This window comes from Rhopalosiphum padi, chromosome 1 (genome assembly GCF_020882245.1).
Source record: "Rhopalosiphum padi isolate XX-2018 chromosome 1, ASM2088224v1, whole genome shotgun sequence".
Taxonomy (NCBI): domain Eukaryota; kingdom Metazoa; phylum Arthropoda; class Insecta; order Hemiptera; family Aphididae; genus Rhopalosiphum; species Rhopalosiphum padi.
The window spans coordinates 46,489,539-46,511,310 of NC_083597.1; the positions used below are offsets into that span (position 1 = coordinate 46,489,539).

The window sequence follows — 21,772 nt, forward strand, 5'->3', positions numbered from 1 at the left end:
ATACACGAAATCTTATAGTCACTTTAACGCATTTGTATATGCTATTTTTCCTGTTGTCTTGATATCTATATTAGAAACAAGTAGGTACCACAAGTAAATGATATTTTCTGTACGACTGTACTTTTTAATTTTTTAATTTAGTTTTTTCAAGTTTAAAAGTGGTGTTTTATAAAAATTATATTTATTCTATGGTTAGAAATATTATAGTTTTAAAAACAAATGTTAAAATAAATTCGCCTCTCTTGCCAAAATAAAAACCGGATAATTGTCATTATAGTCATAAATCAAAATTTAAGAGGCAGTTTCCTAGTTATCCTGTTTGAAGTATCACAAATATACCAATCTTTTTGTATAGTATCTCATTTTTAATTTTTAAAACCTATATAATCGAATCATCGATCTTTTTGTTAATCGTGATTATTGTTTTTCGTTTTTTGGAAAAATGACATTCTGTACTTTTCCCCACGGGCTATACGTACGTTTATAATTTAATAATATAGGTACATATTATACAATGTATAATGTGATATTATATACACGACCAATTCTGTAGCAATATATATATATATATATATGTGTATAGTGACGGCGTGTCTGGCGCGGGTGTATATATCATGTTATATCCGACGAAATATTGCCAGGAAATTTACATATTTTCCTCGCATATGGTATCTTTCCGATAAGCATATTATGCGTATAATATATAACGCGGTGGAAAATTAATATGTTTTGTTCTATACAAGGCGACCCGCAGAGTGTCTAACGTTTTTTTTTTTAATTAAAAAATAAATAAAATTTAACGTCGGTCGTGTGACTAGGTGAATAATTTTGGGTAATTAATCTCTCGAATATGGTGTACAAGCGCAGACGAAACGCGATATATACAGCCGATGACTGTGCGCCGTGCGCGTACTTGCAGAGTATAAACGGCCGACCGACGACTGTTCCCACACGTATCCGTCGGGCGTGAAACGTAGGCATGTATAAGTTTAGCTATTATAGGTATTCAAATATTGTGTTATGTAAATTCGCATATTTATTAAATTTGTTTTCTGACGCGAACTTATACTTTTCGCGCGCGACATCTGTGTAAATAACAATAATCGGTGTAATACGATCGTCAATCGAGGCCGTTATACTTTTTTGACTAGCTGTATAAATATATATATACAATATACATAATTTAATTGATCACAGTGTCTGCGATGCGTTTATGACATTTAAAAACGAACTATTGAAAATTTAGGTGGCAATAAATCACTAAATATTTTTATATATTTTTTAATTTTATCAAACCAATTATCAAGTCTTAAAGCATCAATGTCTCAAATATTTGCGTGTGTCGATACAAGACGTAATTTAAAAACAATTCCTGATAGAGTTTTCGACAAGATACGTATACTTAATATATAATAGACGTATTTAGATCATAGATGAGTTATTGAGTTTGTGAATGGTGGCGACTGGTTTCTAAGGTATCCCTAGCTATATATTTAAAATATTTATATTTTTGCTGTTTACTATATTCTAATAATGCTACTAATAATGCTTAATATTATACGACTAATCGCTGTCGGCGGTTACCACTGAAGTTAACATTTCAACTTTTTATTTTTAGCGCTTGACCATTGTTCAAATTGTATTTACAATCAAGAACTATATAAATATAATACGCATTAGGCCGGAGATATACACAGCGTTTTCCGTCACTAGTTTAGCACACCCAAAATTAAATCGATGTCAAATTAGGAGTTCACATATTTATTATTTTGGCGTTCGTCGCCAAAATGCAAGCTCGCCATTTTTTCCACCGTGGATGAAAATTCCGCGTACAGCTATTCTAATACAAAGCAACGAGTTTTTTTTTTAAATACCGCGGAATACCGTGGCGTACGTAACGCTGTGGGAAACAATGTGCTTCGGTCTTACGCGTATAATAATATAATTAAGTACCTACGATTATAAGCTAATTGAATTCTATATAATATATATAAACGATAGTCACTATATAGTGTGCATTATTATATATTTTCTTGAACCACCCCAAAAAGATCAAATTTTGATAGAAAAAAGACCCCGCAAACAATGCTAACGTTTGCTGCAGGCTTCGACGACCCTCACGCTTTTTTTAATTGACACTGTTATAATAACACTCTATAATGTAATATAATATAAAATGTATAATATTTTGGACGGCGTTCAATTGAAAAATGTGCTTAGGTAATATGCGGGCGACCGAAAAGCATCCAAAACGCTCGACAATAATTTATATAATGAGTGTGTGTCACGTGTGCGCTGCAAGTACTTGATACCATTTAAATTAATATCATATTACTCCGGTCGAACGGTAACTGTTCTAGCAGGACTCGTCGAAGGGAATATTCGCGATGTGGTCCAATAAACATTAGATACGCGCGACCCCTTTTTAAATAATTTAATTTTTATACTTATTTCTTTTTTTATAATTTAATTTGTTCATACATTATTGCAAACTTCATATTGCTCAGCTGTCATTAAATATAATATAATGTATGTAATTTTATACAAAAGCGTATATTATTTTAATAATATACGCCTATACCAATACAATTTTTTATGTGTTTAGAGTCATAATATAATTTGTTTGTGAAAGGTGTAAAACGACTAAAACGTTAACAATATTTAAAAGCTTATAAAAAAGAATTGAAATGGTACCTAAACCTAATATATGTCTGAACAAGATCGCGACAAAATTGCAATGAAACATATATAAGTATGTATATTGCAAGCATTTATTTTCTAGTCTTTTCAATTTGACTTTGTCACAAAACACGTAGATAACTTTTATTTTTTTCCCAATCGATACGCAATTTATGTTATTGAGTTTTGTCACTCCATTATGTGTTTTTAGTTATTTTTCTTAGAAATACACCACGGGGTACAAAATAATATATTTTTTCACTTCAGTCATATTTTCGATATACGTAGTAGAGATCAAAATTCAAAGATTTTTTTATAAATATATATATATATTGCGTTCATATAAAATAAAACATTATGATTATATAGACCTGTGTTTCAAATTTTTATTTTCAAATAACATGTTTAGGAAGGCATTCCATAAAAAATTGTTATGTTTCTCACAAGTCACAATCTATTATATCATCAACGCAATCATAATAACTCATTATTATAATTCGAATCTAATCAATACAATTCTCATTTAATATAACCATGAACGAAGTCAGATTATAATATAACTGAACAAAAATGTTAAAATCATAGTATTAGAATATAAAGAATTTTTAAATATTTTAAATAAAAATTATATATGTTAAATAGATATATATATATATCAATAACCATTACATTACAGTGGAATGGAACCTAATTTCTTATTTGGAATTTGGATTAACGCTATGCGATCCGAAATATGACGTTTAGAATTCCAAATATTCTGACACGAAAAATACAAGTACTAGAAAATATAAATTCGGTTTTAAGTATAAATTAGTATACTATAATCAAAACGATAAATATTATTATTATCATTTTTTTACCACATTTATATAGGTAAATACTATAAGTACCTACTAATAAACTTTTTAAAAGCCATCATGATGCATATACTGTATAGAATATTTATTGTTATGACAATAACTTTAAACATAGCTATAGGTAATCAATTTACCAGTATAAGTATGATCTTACACATAGAATTATTTAAATAATATTACAGAAGTTATTATTCATAAAATAAAGATCAGTCGTACTTATTTGAAATTATTTTAAAAATATTAAACGGAAACAGTTTTGGGTAACGAGATAGTCTATTTTTTTTTTATAGCATTTAATAAAATAATAAACATTTTAGTATTTAAAATATAATTGTTTTTTTTTAAATTTCCAAAAAGGTTTTTTAAAATTTTCAAAAAAAATAAACAAATAAAGCGACAAATTTAACCATTTTTTAAGAGCACATTCTATTATAACCCATCCAACTCCTGTACTTCACTATAGTTTTCATTATATTAATACAACTATAGTATTATAATATCACAATCAACGGTTAATATTGTTCTATTAATTTGTCGGACCTATATACTACATGGGGACCACGAACCGTATCGTGTGTAACACGCATATGTGGAAAGTAAAACGTCTAAAGTTTTTTTTCATTTTTGTACACATAATAGCAACTGCCGAGGTCTTACATATTATAGTAGGAAGGTATATCAATCGCAGTCGTTATCTATCCCGCTCATACTCCGGTTGTATAACGTCAATGTTTGTCCCGATTAGTCCTTTCAAACAAAAACCACGTATGAAAATTATACATACCTATATATTATGTAGATTATATTTTGTAGGTACACCTCTAATGTATACACACGCGCAATCAATTCTCTCATCGTAACTCCCGTCACTATTCAGTACAATATAATAATAACACATATAAGGGCGTACAAAATATTTTAATATTGTGTAGTTTTTTTTTCAATTTTCACGTTTCGGAGCCGATTATGTATATTACGGGTTGAAAAAAAAGTCGTAGGTCCCGTTTGCCCCCCCTGCAAGTGTTTGTTTTTTTCCATACTCAGATAACGATATTTATACAGAAAAAAATAGACGTTTACGGCCCGAGATGCGTGGAATGGATAACGCGTCCTAAACGATTATGATTATTTTTTTTAATTTAAAACTTCCAAAGGTAGAAAAAAATATATAAAGCAGGTGACCTTTGTACAAGTATTATTTCATATAGCAGGCGATGTACCGAACCCAACATAGTATAAAATATAACAAATTACAAAAGCTCACCCTGCGAGTTTGAGTGAAACGTTAAATAGTATTTGTTAACCACTATGCATGTTATACTGGGTTATTGGTACCTATTTTTCAATATTGGCTATAGTATATGAAAGTTGACTTTGAATAAAACCGATACAAAATCTTAATAAAAACAATCGTAATTATAAACTATTATTAATGGCTGGTAACTAACAAACGGACAAACACAACGTATCTATATATTCCATACGTCAAGGAGCCCTTAAAACTTATTTTTGGATACTTATTATAATATATATATAGTCACTTACGTGAGAGTAGAACTTAAATATTTCTAAGGGGCGCGTCGTGCACTCTGCACATAAGCACCGATTATATACAATACAGATATTACTTGACCGACGATAATAATAATAATAATATAAATACACGAAGTACATATTTATGAATATTGTAATATTATTACGTGTTAGACGAAACAATGACTCACCTATTTGAATATTTCACGATACACGCGCGAGACCGTCGGCACCGGTGGTGCGGCGGCTTGCGATCGTCGTCGTCGGCTGCGGCGACGGCGGCGATTCGCGGGCGGCGCGTGTCGGGCGTAATATCAGACGTAGTCGGACGGCAGCGAGTTCTGCCGCTGATGGTTGTGATGGTTGTGGTAAGGGTCGATTGGCTCGTACATGTCCGAGTAATAGGCGCTGCTGTGCTGGTCGAACGCGTAACCGGCGTTGTGGTAAGCGGGCGTCGGCACCCGGTCCAGCTCGGTGTACAGCACGTCGTCGGCCGCCGAGGACAGGGACAGCGGCGGCGGCGACATGTTGTGCGGCCCGTCGTCTTGGCCGCCGCCGATGACGGACGCGTACACCACCACCGGTATGGCGGCGGCCGCTTCTTCGACCGTGTAATGGTTGGCCCGGACGGCGTTCTGATTGGACGGCACGGCGTCCGGCGGTAGCACGGCGCCGCGTTTCCGCCGGAACCACCGGAACCAATCGCCCGGGTTCACGGACAGCTGATGACCGACGCCGCCGCCACCGCCGCCGACACCACCGTCGTCGCCCCCGCCGATCAGGCTCCCGATGCCGCCACCGCCGACTCCCCCGCCCCCGCCACCACCACCGCCGACGCCGTTACGGGCACCACCGCCAGACGGCCGTCCCGGTCCGTTGTGCTTGATGGACGACGTGCCGTCCGGGCCGCCGGACCGCCGGACGATCGGGCCGGCGCGACGGTTGTTCAGGTTGTTCAGATGGTTCAGGTGGTTCAGGTGGTTCAGGTGGTGGTGGTCCCCCGCCGCTATCTGGGCGATCTGCCGCTGGTGGTGGTGCAATTGCTGATGGTGGTGATGGTGGTGAACTCGGTCTGTGGGCGGATCGAACGACACCAAACACTCTGCGCACACAACAAAAAAAAAACAACATATAATTATTATACGTATGTAATAGGTACACCCGATGTTACTATTGGGTAACAGGCCACAGATTAAAATACACCCTCGAGGCTCGAACAAATGCATTTACTACCATAAATAAAAATAACACTGGTGCTATCGTAAAAATGTAGTCGTTTACTCGTTTAGGTTCGCGCGACGATGAAACTAATTGTCTATATAGATGTGAAAAAGTAATAACGCAAAAATCATCGACATTTATTAATTGTAGTTGCATAATATTTTAATATTTGTCAAAAAGCAAGTAACACAATAAAGCCACGCCTAACCACCTAACATGTTTTATACCTACGAAATTATTCATACAGAGTTACCCCCCCCCCCATACATCTCAGTGCATTGCACGTGCATAGCCCCGCGACCTGCAAATTAACATTTTATCATGTTTTTATATTTAACGAAAATGCGTTACGAGTGCTGTTTTACGATTATGTTTGTTTCGTTTTTACGGTAGTGTTTATGCTCGTATTTTTCTTTTACAACACACTATATATAAACAATATGTATATACTTTGTACGCAAATACGCGTATATATATATATATATATATAGCCATAATATATAGGTATACTCTTGCAACGTCATATGCAGTCATACAGGCGTACTATTACATTCGTATAATATTGTGATATCGTTTTATATTTATGATGTCTTCAATTTTTAATCTTCTCCGTTTTGTCAAATATATGCATTATGCACACATGAAATACGCGTACTATTAGTACATTATATTATACATGACTGTGTTCGAAAAGTCGGCCGTGCGTCATTTTATTTGCTCACAAAAAACATTTATTAAAATAATATATTTTATATAGACTTTACTTTGGTGTATTTTTTTCAAAAAATAATGTTCACACATTCAAATAGTATATCAAAATAACGATTATTACATCTTTATTGCGCGCACGTAGTACATATTATACGCCGTCTAATATAACAAAAGTGAATAAAAATGCGAATACATATTATAGCTGACAACTGCAATCAACAAGTTAACACACGAACATTTAATATTGGAAAAGAACCAATATTCAAATAATCTTTAAGTACTTAAATAATAAATTCGATATGTTTTATTAAGAGACTGTTAAGTCTTAATTCATTTAAAGTAGAATGATTATATTATTATTCCCATCAAAACACGTTTTTATTTCTAACGCGATGCTATTTACACACAAAATTACTTTTCTTTTATACGGTCGTAATATTTAATGAGGTGTAAATTAAAATATTTCCAAAACAGAAAAAAAAATGATTTATACTCGTTTATAATTAATTATTTAATGAAATAACGAATTAATACTACGTACCTATAGTAAATGTATTAACAACGAATTAATTAAAATATGTCAATATTATTACACATTCATTAGGTATTATCCGTAGATATTTTATAAATAAATAATTATTATAGATAGGTTTATACGTTGAAAAAATTCTTTTAAATTTGTAGAGTAAACGTTTATAGGAAAACACTTGCATTACCTATATAATACCTATAAACATGTGAATAAATAATTAAAATATAATGTACTGTAGTGCGTTTTACGTGTAAGTTATTTGTTGAGTTAATAAAAAAGCTTTTCATATTACTAATATATTTTCGAGTAAATACATAATACATTATTATAGTTAAAGGTTATAGTTCCGTACACGTGAACCGTAAAGTCGTTACAATATATAATAACGACCTGATCGTAGGTGATGGTACTCGGTAGTCGGTATTATATATACTAGCTATTATATTATAATATTGTATTAGGCGTATACGGTATACGGTAACCTTATTGCTTATTAGATGGAATTTTGTTACAAATATCGTTACAAACTATATATATAGTTACATTGTATGGGTTATGAGTTACATGCATATATGATATTAAAACTGCGATAGCTGTTGTAGAAAAATCAAGTCGATATAGTTTATATACCGTGAAAAGTTGTTAGCGTTCCAAATTTCGATCGAATAAATCCCTAGTTTTTTGGCTTCAGTTTAATACACACAGTAATTTTGAAATATATTAATATTAGACGACCGAAAGTTTACGACCGTAATATTTTACACGCGTATATAATAATGTAGACGTTGTAACATCATATACCATCATATGTACGGCAATATGTAAAGGGAAACGGAAATTGTTTTCGTGATATTGTTATCCGGACGGACGCTTATAAATTATAATTTACAATACATATATACAACTATAAAAGGTGAATCTTTCAGCAGTTAACACTATAACACTAAACAGTCTTTTTCTCGGTAATTGTTTTTACAAAACATATTTTTACCCATCGAACATTGGAATGCTTATAAGTTATAATTTATTGACTACCTACTGGTTCGTAATTCGGTTATTGACAGTATTTAGCTTTGGAATAATTGGAAATTTAGAATGTATTTTTTTCGTTAAAAAAAAATAATAATAAAAAACTTAAATATGATAAAGAAAGAAAAAACTGTTTTTGAAAACACGTATAAACTTGCCACGAAAATTACAGTTTGGTCGTTTGGTGAATCACTCTGTATAAGAAGATAAATAAAATGCGTGTTATAACAATGTACATTGGTATATATTATTATACAGGTATAATACAGGTGTATTATAGATACCTATACATATATACGCAAACGGAAAGACTGTCGTCTGTATTGTAAAAAGGAAAAACGTATATTATATAGCAGCAGCGGCAGAAGTGCGCCTTGGAAACGTCCGTCTGACGTCCGATTGAGAACATAAATTTAGAATAAGCGAAAAAAAGGAAACGGACCGAGTGTACACAGAATATATATACTGTCCATTATTATCTCTCCATCGCGGCGATACGCGCAGCAGCTAGCTAACGTATTAATTTATACTCGAGTTGGTATTGTTCTGTCAGCGGACTAAATAAAAAATGTGTTTGGGATACCTATATACCTACACACTCGCATACAAATATATATATTATATATTATATATTATATACACACATATATATATATATATATAGATTGTATATGCTCATTTCCACAACTGCTGCTGCTGCTGCTGCACATGATATATATACTATTATACCTATACCTATATGTACCATATAAGTATTATAAGTATATATATTATATATACATATATAATACACTTGCCCTATACGACACGACGTCTGTGCACCGCCGAGCCGGTATAGGTATATATATATTGTAATATTATTATATATTTTAACCGGGTGGACGCGTTCCAGTGTTGTCGCCACCGACTCTGCCCAGTTATACGCGCGTATATTAAAATATATCATCACGCGACCTCGTTATACATAATATTATATATATTATATATGATAATGATAATATTATTATAATGTGCGAGCGCGTTCCAAGCGCATATACACATAATATATGTATTTGTTAAATGACGTGCGTGATATTTAACTCGCAGCGATAGATCATATTATAATAATACTTAATAAACGTATATCCGTATAGAGGTACGCACAACTCGGCCACGTATATGATGTATATACATATTATAATATAGTGTGCGCGACGCGAGTTCAATTCTTCAAAATTTTCTCACACGACCTATCGGCGCGGAGAACAGATATTATAATATACGACTAGGAAGAGCATATACGAGTGTATATATATAATGTTATACGCATCGGACAAAAGTTTTATGCGTCTGCCGCTGCCGCCACCACCGCCACCGAACAGAGTATAAATTATACCGCAGCGTATACGTATATATATATAGATATGTATATAATACTACCTATATATATACTCTTACATAGGTACCTATCGTTATTTAATATTTATTATTATATTGTGTAGGTATAGTGAATACATGTGCGTTCATACCGCGATAATGTACATAATATATAATATAATATACACGAAACGTAAACGAAATAATTCTGATAATTTTTTTCTCCCTTTACCCCGCATCACGATGTGTTATTATAACGCGTGATGGCGTGTTGATCCCAAACGTGTTTTTTTATTTCGTTTCCACTCGCCAGCGCGCGCGTTGCATAACATCACACGCTAACACAATAGTTTTTTTTTTTTTTTTACATAATATATTATATTATTATTATAGCTGGAAATCGTAAAAATGTACTACATAAAACCTTGTTTGGGTTAGTTAAAATTTGACGATCGCGTACAATATAAGTGTATTAGTTTCCTCTTTTTTGCTGTTGTTGTTGTTTGTTGTTTTATAGCCAATATAATCGTATATTCTGCAGTTTGTTTGAGTCTGCTGAGGCGCTGAATATAAAATAAATAGAAGTTTCTACCTGTGTATATATTATTATATTGTATTTTATATTTCATTATAGGTATACCAAGCTATATATATATACTACAGCAACATTTTTTTAGGTACAGCTTACGCGCGTTTTACCATATCGACACGTCTTATGTCATGTTATATACATTTTAAATACGTACTAATACTTACTAACCTAACCTAACCTATTATATACTTATTCACGTACGGACAATATTTTAGATTTTGGGTTGGAAACGATTTTTGAGAACTATTATACAGAGGGAATGTGTTATGAACTCGAATCGTTGTTATTATTTTGTTTGCGAGCTTATGTGCACGCTGAGGTTATACAAACACACTATATAATATTATACAACGCACTGCGCCACACTACATGCACATCATGGAATTTTTACCTCGCAGATGGAGTAAATTAAAGAAAAAAACGCAGTGTCAATAATAAAAACCATAATTCCACCAGATGTTCCCTCCCATCGTGTGTATATATTCTGGGAAAAAAAATATATAAGACGACCCCACGTTTTCCTCGAACGGCGGGCGGCGTCGCGGCGAACGGCGTTCAAAGGATATAATACCGTGTCGACCGTGTTATAACTTCTAATTAAAACATCTAACACGATATACCAACCGAGTACGGTTATATAGTATTTTTATTTATTCGGGATTTATAAACTACTTATAAAGACTTTTCAAAGTGATAGTCACAGGGTAAGATTTATACTGGTATTAAAAAATAAATATTTACCTACTCGCGAATTCTTAAATTATTATTTTACAGTAACATTTAACAAAAAGATAAAACTGAAAAACTATATTATATAAAGGTAAATTTATCCTGCTGTGATTATGGCCCGGCTATAGCAATTTTAAAATACATAGAAGGCGTACAAATACAATTTTTTACTATATATTATCCGATTTTATATTGCGCGAATTACTTGGAAAAATCACAGTATAATTTCGCTTGTATACAAACATTTTCACCGCCACGTTCAGTTACATCAAACGATTTGTTTTAAACGCTTTTATTAATTAAAAATAATTATACATTTAATAATATATAATTTTTAAATTATTTTAGTATTCAGCTGTAACCTATAAAAGGGGGAATTTTTTAATTTTCTTATTAATAATCATGTATTATTATTATACTATTTAGTTCGTTTTTAAGTAGTATTAATTCTGCTATGCGCAGTTTATTAAGTTCTGATATAAAAATAAATAAACAGGTTAAGTAAAAAATTAAGCTGGTGGAATTAAACTCAAAATACATTTCAAAGGAAATTCGAACGGGTTCGCACGCGTGAGCAGGTATACGTATACAAACGAGTTGGCAACGACATTAATATTATTATTGTATTATAAATATATTATATATAAATGTTATACACTTAATATAAGGAGTCTAACTCACCTGGCCGAGATGGTGCTGTGCGTCCGGAAAGCCGTCTGAAACAAAAACATAAAATCGTATTATTTCTAAGATATCTATTATATACACAAGTACTTTTTGACAAACACACGCACTATAAATATATGGCATAATATAACATCATTTTACGTTTATCGTCAAATTATACGATCACGAGACAAACGGTGATGAAGATTTTGTTTTTGCGTGGGAGGTGGACCTCAAATTTGCGATCGCAATCGCGTATTTAACGTGTCGGTTTCACATAAGTATAATATTTATGTATGTAACATTGGTAAGAGTTTTATTACAGCAGCGTTTTACGGAGGAGGATGCATCGCAATCGTTGCCTCTATATATCGTGTATATTGTATACACCAATATTATAATAGTATAGATCATTCGACGACGGATTTATTATGTCTTAAGCCCGATGGGTTAACGTCGTTTTAATTGGTCGTGTGTGCGCGTGTGTGTTAGATCTCGACGAATGATTTAATATATCTGGTCTGTACGCGAGTCTTTTAAAAACCCATTTCTGCTGTATATTATAATAATATATGCATTCGTTCAGTGAAACGCCGACGACGGTCCCGCATCATTATAAAAACATTACCGTTCGTCATCAGTCGGAGAGCAATTATTATTATTATTATTATTATTATTATTATTATTATTATTAAAAGCGTCCGGCAAGCTGCAGCAATCGTTTTTTTTTATAATTTCGTTCGGTGACGTTAAGATTTTTCCAGAAAGGTATATTCATCGCCTTTGATGTTTTCCACCAGTTTTATAAAAATTTTCTTGGAAAGTCGGTTTGCCCCAAACGAACTTTTTAGTCTGGTCGTGTTATATATATATATATAAATATTATACTTGTCATCTAAGCCACAACCACATCCCGCCGCCTAACCTAACGTTAAACGTTGGTGTTTTTATTACGACGTTTCAGAGTTTCACAAAAAGAAATAATTAGCCAAGTCTGCGAGCGACTGTAATTTATAAGTTATATTAGTTATAATACTGTTCTTGTATGTATAACAGACGTATTGTGACATTTTTATTCGAAACAACTGCAGCAGCAGTGTATGCCGCGAACACCGCACTACTCCACGCGTTAAAATCGCGACGAATTGTTAAAAATATGTTTATACAGAGCTCGCGATAAGCGTAAAACGCGCGAAATTTTATTTTTACTGCAAAAGTTTATGTACTAAATCCTCTAATACGCGCGCGCGTATATTTTTTACGAGACGTCTGGTAGAGTTTAATTAATGCCTGGGCGGTAGAGTTGACGTTTTACCTCCATAAAATTTGATAAACGTTAAAAACATAATCTTGCACCGGTATATTAAAATGATATAACGCGCGTCGGGAGAGTAAAAAAAAAAACATTGCAAAATGCGACAGACAACTATCAGCTATAGGTAGGTACGTAGTAGCTTAACTATATAATAAATGTACATTTCTGTAGGGCATGACAACATGACTTTTTTTATGTGGTCCGAACTGCGCGGTTCATCATTTTGCAGTCTTCGTTAAAAATTGTTATATTGTATATTTAAAAACCCGAAGCTTGTTCCGTCGTAATAAAAAATATAAACGAACTTGAAAAGAAAAAAGCAATAACCTCTCGGGTCTCCATGTTATAAATGTTATATTTATTTTAGAAACGACAAAAAGTTAATATATTTTATATTTTAATTCTATCAGGTATTCAGGTCAATTTATATGCGTATAGATAATACTGTATAATATGTGTATTATAATAATAATTAATAATAAATTGTTAGTTTTCAAATTATTTTAGCACAATATTTTAAATGCTTATGTGTCGTGTATCAAGAAGATTTAACAGCTAATTAAAATGTAATGCATTCCTCCTACATCACGAGTCACTTGTATTACACTATATATTTTATGTTTACGCTGCGAACGTTAAAAGATTTAAGGACCTGCAGTTAAATTCGGCATTAGTAAATATTAGTTTATGACTTTGTACATTAAACGGTATATTTAATGATATCAAATAGCGTTGTTATATAACTATTATTTTTTTAAATTTATTAAATTTATTTTAGCGAACGGCATTTGGCATGCCTGCTTCAGCTACAACGTGTATAATGTATGAATTAACATTTTGTTGTTTTGAAATGTTTAATAAAACGGAAAAATATTTACATATTATAATCCCGTGTGTGTTTGGACTTAAAATATTGTTCACTCAGCCAATGAGGCATTAACCGCGAAGGGGCTTGATACATGTTTTGTATCTGACGTGCACATATGCTATTTGGCACAACAATGCGAAGGATTTTTTTCGCGATAAACCTTGATTTTTTTTTATTCTCAACCACCCATGAAGTCGGTATTTTTGTGACCTTCGTTTTTGATTTCATATATGATTTGCCCGACCGCGTATTTCTTGTATATATAGGTTGTTTTTAATTCTCATGCGCGCTAATCATTTTCAAAATTATTTGTATACCTAGCTATTATAAGATCGGACCGTCATACATCGATATACTTATACGGAATGCTGTGTATCAGGACTCGAGAGTGACGTTTTGTATAAGCATAAATGTACCTCCTAGTCTGATAGGTACAAACTGACAACGGTATATATTGGCCCTTTAGATAAATACATTTTTGTAGTTTTATCCTTTATAAATTATAGGATGTTCGTACGAATAAATTTATCGCTAATGGTTTGCTACAATGTCGTAAAAAACATTATTGACATTTCCAACATCGTTTTTCCTCGAGGGCCAACGCTACTATACGCGCGTGGGCTTTTCTCACATGCACTCAATATACAATATATACATATATATATATATATAGGAGGTTTTTGAACTTTTCTTTCCGTTGTCAGTATTAGGTTATAGGTATACGCATTATATTTTATATAGATCGCTGCAACAAGTTTTCATTCGTTCTCTTTTACATCATTGTAAGTAAATTATCATCAACGATCCGTATATATCTATTATGTTTAAAGGTTTTCTCGACTATATTTACATTTTTGATTTGATTTCGTCATGATGATGTATATTATTATGTATACTTAATTTCACTGGTTTGTCATTATATTTTCCGATTTTCGTTATGCAATATGAATCAATAATAGGATGATATATAATATACAAAGTTATATTTTTAACACTAATACATTAGACAAAAGAAACAAAAAGCCAATAAAAAAATAAGACATTACTTTTTTTATTCTTCGAATTTATATAGTATTACGAAATACGAATAATTATGTATATAATCCATAATTACCAAAGTTCAATTTTGTTAAGAAATGCTTCTGTTTTATTGTATGATGTAAAAAGATTAATATGTATAATGCACTTGTATACTTAAATATTGAGGTCATTAATTTAGAAAATATATCAAAAAGATAAGCTAAATTAGCTAACTATATATTTAATGTTTAAAAAAATAACCAAGTTGATGATTTTTATCTTTCAAAATCTGAGCTCATTTAAAATTGCTGAAGATGAATTAAAAATGCTGTAGTGATGGAGTTCTTGTTTGAAAAAATGTGTCAAATATGTTTGTATATGTTAATTTTAACACGAGTATGATTGATCGTTGAACACCACATACATTTTATAATAATATAAGCATACAATTTACTTCACCTGATGCACCATGTACAATTGACGTAACACCGATTAAAAAACCTCCGGATGTGTGATGTGTCGTGCGCGTAATTAGTTATATTTCAAATTTATATTTAGAAGTATTTTCTCCGAATTTTCTATATAAACCGTACGTTTTTATCGTTCATCCCAAAAATGATTATCATGATGATATATAGTTATACAAAAAACTAGTTATTTAATGTTTGGCAACCCTGAAAAAGTCGTTGTCCGTCTCCGAGTTGAGATTTTCTGGTATAAAATATTTATAATAGATCACTAGCTCGGTCACATATTCGCATTAAACGCGTAAAATTTATTATTTCGTCTTGTATATAAGTTATTATGTAAAATCGAATGATTATAGAAACATCGCAAATGTCGTTGAATTTCACCCCTGTACTCTGTATACAATATATCAGTACCTATACATTCATTAAACCATTATAACGTATTATACACGTGTGTGCGTAAATAAATGAAAAAAAATGTATGCTCATATTATATAGGTACTTATATAAGTATAGATATTTTACGGAACTAAGTCAAATTACCAAGTCAAATCTGATAATATAATAACCACGTATAATATATTGCTCATTATTATTACTATCATAATATACCTATATAGATGTTTGTACATAACGCGTATACGAATAGCCGAATATAGCCGGACGCAGATTGTAGTGTGTTGCTGCAGCGGAATCGAATAGTTAAAAATCGATGGGTTCGTTATAGGAATGTATGTATGTTATATGTATAATAATATCATCATAATCTCGTTTTTCAGCCGGGATAATTACTACAAACGCGCCATACTATACATATATTATTTTTATTATTATTTATGTGCCGATCGAGTACGAAACGCGCGCGCGTACCTATATCTATATAATATATAATATAATATAACGATTATTATTATTATTATAAAGCCCTCGAGTGAAATGTGGGCGTACCTCCGTATATCTATATAATAATATATATATATACGAAATAAAAAAATAAAATAATAATAATAACAAAACGGACCTGCCACCTGTTATAAACGTCGACGACGCGGTATTTTGCGCGCGCGCGCGTGTGTGTGTGTGTGTGTGTGTACCGCCGTACGACGGCGATCGCATAACATATATATTAAGATGTGTATTGGTATTATTAACGTGTATAATATATATTAAATGTACAGCAGATACACTGTGTTTTCGAACAGAATCGATGGACCGGCGAAATATTATTAAATAGATCGAAAAAAATAAAACGAACGGGTCCCGCTGCCAAGTCATTATTATACCCGCGGTCGGACATGATACGATATAGGTATATGTGTTATGAATGTTATTATACCGACCGGGCGCGTGAAGAGTTTACGAGTGCGGATCGACCGTCGCGCGCGTATATACGACGTGTCCGACTACGTGTATCGGACGTCCCGGGCTCGTGCGCGCGTTCGAAACGATGTCGCGCGTCGTGTAATTATGCACGCGAACACGCCGCACCGCAGCGCACAATATAATATTATATTTTATGCACACACAGGTGCCCACCCCGTACTCGAGACGCGTAAGCTGTAAGTCCGTCCAAGTAAATGGTATAGGTATATACCGACTGTGACCACGACGTGCAGCGGTGTATAAGAGCAGTGTGCATGTGCTTCATTTTATCACCACCGCGCCGGAGACCGCTCGTGTGTGTGCGCGCACCGGCGTAATATACGAGCATTACGCGCGTAGGCGAAGTCGCATTAGCGCGCACTGACGTTTTACAATATTACGATACTATATATATTGTACACGGGTAGGTATACGTGTGTCGCGTGTGGGCAAGCATCGCATATACATATATATATATATATAGGTATGCACGCAATATAATCGCACGACAAACGCAAAGAGTATATAATATAAGTCCGACGATGTGTGTGTGTGTGTGTGGTATAGTTATATGGCAAGTAGTATACGAATATATGTATTATATTATATTATTATGTATATACGTGATAATATAATATATATATATATATAATATTATAATATCGTAGTTGTATGTACGCAAGACACGGTGCTGCAGCGGTGTATATGGAGAAAAAAAAATTTCGCCAATATATTTTATTATAATTTCATACATATACACCTATATATAATATATATTGTTGTATATTATTATACACAGTGCTGCAGCCGCGCGTGCATATAATGCGTGTGCGTACCTATTATATATATTCGATCGTAAAAAGGCTTGTAATGATTATTATTGTCACCGAGCGGTCATATATTATCTCTCTGGCTTTACGTGCATATATATTATATACATATAGGAGGTACCTACCTACATGTAATATTATGTACACGCACATAATAATATTACAAAATCGTTATTATTATCGATGTATATTTTAGCTCGGCGATAATATTTATAAAACGCTGACACCGTCGTAAAAATATAAAAGTCTGCTCGTAAACCATCCGCTTTACACACCATCATAATATGATCGTACCTATACGTCGTCCGTCATCGTAATAATATATATTATATGCCTGATACGACGTGATGGCATAATATGATGGTGGTATATAGTGATGATGCACGCGGAGGAAACAATATACGAGGAACGCGCGTTGACAAAAATCAAATAAAAACCCAACAATAAAAAAAAAACCCCCCTATTATGATGTATAATAATAATAATAGACAGGTATAAACATGCAGTAGACGGAAACTTACAGTTTTAGGTGTAGGAAGACGACCATGAAGAGGGCGCCGATGGCGGCGGACAGCAACGACACTAGGACCAATATCATGGGCCACGTCACCTCGGCAATGGGAACTGTCAACATACCTGTCAAAACACGACAATGATGGTTATACATTTTTTTATTTTATACACGTGTCGTAATATAATAACATAATAATCACGCTATTATTTATTGGATTATAAATTGTAGGTACGAAACAAATACACAATATATATTATATAGTTGACCGAATACTATACATATATAGTACGCGATCTATTATATGACGGCGGTGTGATATATACATAGTACATACATAATATAATAAAATATAATATAAAAGATACACAATAAAATATATATATAATAACGCGGATAATGTTTGATAACCACCACCGCGAAGTCTGGCGGGCGGGGTGCGACGATAATAATATTATACCTACATACAGCCGTACCTAATATGCGCGCGATGATGTCTCGATTATTATACGGAGTAACGTCTTCATTTTGGATTTTTTTTCACAATAACTAATAACACCGTAATATATAATACAACAACACGACACCTATATAGTATAATATCATTGTCACACCTCTGCTGCCGCGCCGTGGGAACGAGACTGTGAAAAATGTGTAATTTCGTTTTGGTCGGCATTTTATTATTATTATTTATCACATCAACGCCGCCGTCGCACCCGCATCTGATTCGAGTGGCGCGTATCGTCTCCATCGTTTTGTTTAATTTTTCTTTTTTATTTGTCATTCGACAAATCTTCCCGCTTTGTAAGATATTATTATGCTCTGCGCGTACAAAATTATACGCGTACGTACGCACCACCAAAACACTGGCGGGAAAACGCTGACGGTTTGATTGAGTTCGTATGACATGTTGTATAATATTATTATTATTACTATAGTAGTCGGGTTACAGCAATACAGCAATTGATCGCAGGCGGCGAAACTACTATTATACGACACCATCATCACCTCCGTGATACCACTACCCTGACAGGAGACACCGTCCGGGTTTCTTATGTGACGCGTCCCAAACGAATATTTTATTGTATTGTTGACATATTATATAGCATATAGTCATAAGTATTTTCGATCGTGTTCGGTATAAGTATTTATATGCCATCACAGATTTTACATTTAACAGCCACGCGATGGTTTTATACTCACCGTACCTACATAATAAAGTGACGCGCTTATTATAATATTATTATGTTTCGATTCGATTAGAAAAAATTATCTTTATATATATATACGGGATTTGAATCTCCAAGTCATTAAATATTTGGTCGGTTGGAAAACTGAAAAGATTTATATCCCTAAACATATATTATGTATACACTATACTTGTTTATATTAATTTTTAAATTCAATTAAAACTTGTTATACTGCAGCTGTATATATATACTTAATAACTTTATAGTTAAGTCCGCATATAAACACTGCAGCAGTTTTGTTAGTGAGATTACCGCTGGTTTCGGTCGGGTAAAGTTTAAGAGCTATATAAGATTTCACTTTTTTTTAAACATAGTAGAGTTGTATTGTTTACGTTTTAAATTTAAATAATACTATTTGAAAAAAATAATTATTATATTTCGTAAAACGAGCAGTACCTAAACACTGTTTATTACATAATACGTCCATCTATAAAAAGGTGTAGTATAAAAGTTTTTTAATTCAATAATCAAAAATAACAAACACTGTACAGATCCTCGATGATTGTAAACTCAAAGCAAATAAAAATATAATCATTATTTATACAACGTTACAATAATTATTATAAGATAATTAGAGTTTGCAGGGATGCAAATTTTGTTACGAGATATCTCTATTTTTCATAATTTTTCATTCATATCTCAGTTTAAATCGTAAAATGATATATTAAATAAAAATATGCAGTGTGTTATTTACATTAACTAACAGCAGCGATTGCGTTTATACATATTATTATGTGATTCAAATAATAATTTTCTAATAACATTGCATGCTCAGACTATCGTGCCTCCTATTAATTTCGCACGCAACTCTGATATACCTACACTATTAATTAACCTCACACGCAATTTGGCTGTTTTGATTTTTAATCCGTTTCTGGCGAAAGTAAATTGGATACACCGGTTAATACTGCGCCGATTGAAAGCAACGTTATAAATTTCGTGTAGTAAACTGTAAAATAATACACGCACATCTAGCCAATATATAGCCAGCTCTCAAATACGGCGAAATAACTAATAAGCATACATTGGTTACATGGTTGTTTATCCTCGAAAATATATGTTTAAGACACATTAGAAACCGATTACCTTTTATTCAATAAAATAATGTAATAAATGTTTTAATAATTCAAAAAATAAATTGGTAATAATAATCTACAAGACCTTAAAGTTATAATAACAATAATACTAATTTTAGAACATATACTAAAACGAATAAACCAGTAAAAAATCTGCAGCAAATGATCTCATCAATCTACGAGAATCGCTATAAAATGGGTTCAAAAAATTAAAAAGTGAAATTTTTAATAAATACTTTCATATACCACACATAAATAATTAATGTGAAAAAATAGAGTAAATTAGTATTTGGCCAGGCTTTTCTTAATTTTTTTTACTTTTATTACTACAATATCATATTAGCACTCACGAATTCACAACGCATTTATTTGTTTATCAATTACATGTGTCTTTTTAATTATATTAAATGTATGTAAATGGAATTAAAATTAAAAATATAACACCTATTAGCATATATAATATATTATTATTATGTTTATAGTCGAACATTTTTAAAGTTTATAAACAATTTTAATACATTTATTTAAGAAATATAAAACGGTTTATTAAAGCTAGTATACGAAAATAACTATGCAATGCATTTATATTTCTCTGTACCTATGGTAATTTAATTGTTTATCTATATTTCCGACAGAGAAATATTAAAAATCAAATTTTTGTCGATAGCAGGTACAAATATTATTATTGCTTATCGCGTTATTTATATATGGATTTTAGGAACAAACTAAAATTATTTCGATATTATTAAGGGGTTACTTATGTCCAAAATTCAATAACGTAAAAAACTAAAATGGAACTAGTAAAATTAAAAATTTGTCTGCAAGTTAATTACTAATTGAAAAATCACTAATTAACGGTTTATAATAAATGTTTTAAGAATTTGCAGATTTTAATAGGTAGGTTATTAGCAAGCGATATTACAGATTTTTAACATTACAAGTTATAGTTATATTTACAATGTATCGATTATAAATTATTTACAATATAGAAGTTTATTAAATAAATTATTAATTACCTTTTGACTTTGCAGATAAAATAAAAATTATTAATTATGATATTATGCCAGGTAGGTAATTTATTTTGATATTTTTAATATTCTTTTAAATGTTAACAAGAATAAAAATCGTGATTTATTTTAATTGGACCATAATATAATGTAGTTAG

The 21,772-nt window shown here is 32.2% G+C and overlaps 1 protein-coding gene across 2 annotated transcripts in view; it reads right to left on the minus strand.

Annotated features, from left to right (window-relative positions):
* Positions 1-21,772, minus strand: part of LOC132927588 (uncharacterized) — a 71,835-nt gene that overhangs the window by 1,961 nt on the left and 48,102 nt on the right. For both annotated transcript variants that reach the window (XM_060992155.1, XM_060992148.1), the window contains 3 exons: positions 18,292-18,406; positions 11,921-11,955; positions 5,261-6,171 (listed from right to left, as the gene is read on the minus strand). In XM_060992155.1, coding sequence (XP_060848138.1) covers positions 5,384-6,171; positions 11,921-11,955; positions 18,292-18,406 — 938 coding nt within the window. In that variant the 3' untranslated portion in view covers positions 5,261-5,383. The remainder of the gene's footprint in view (positions 1-5,260; positions 6,172-11,920; positions 11,956-18,291; positions 18,407-21,772) is intronic.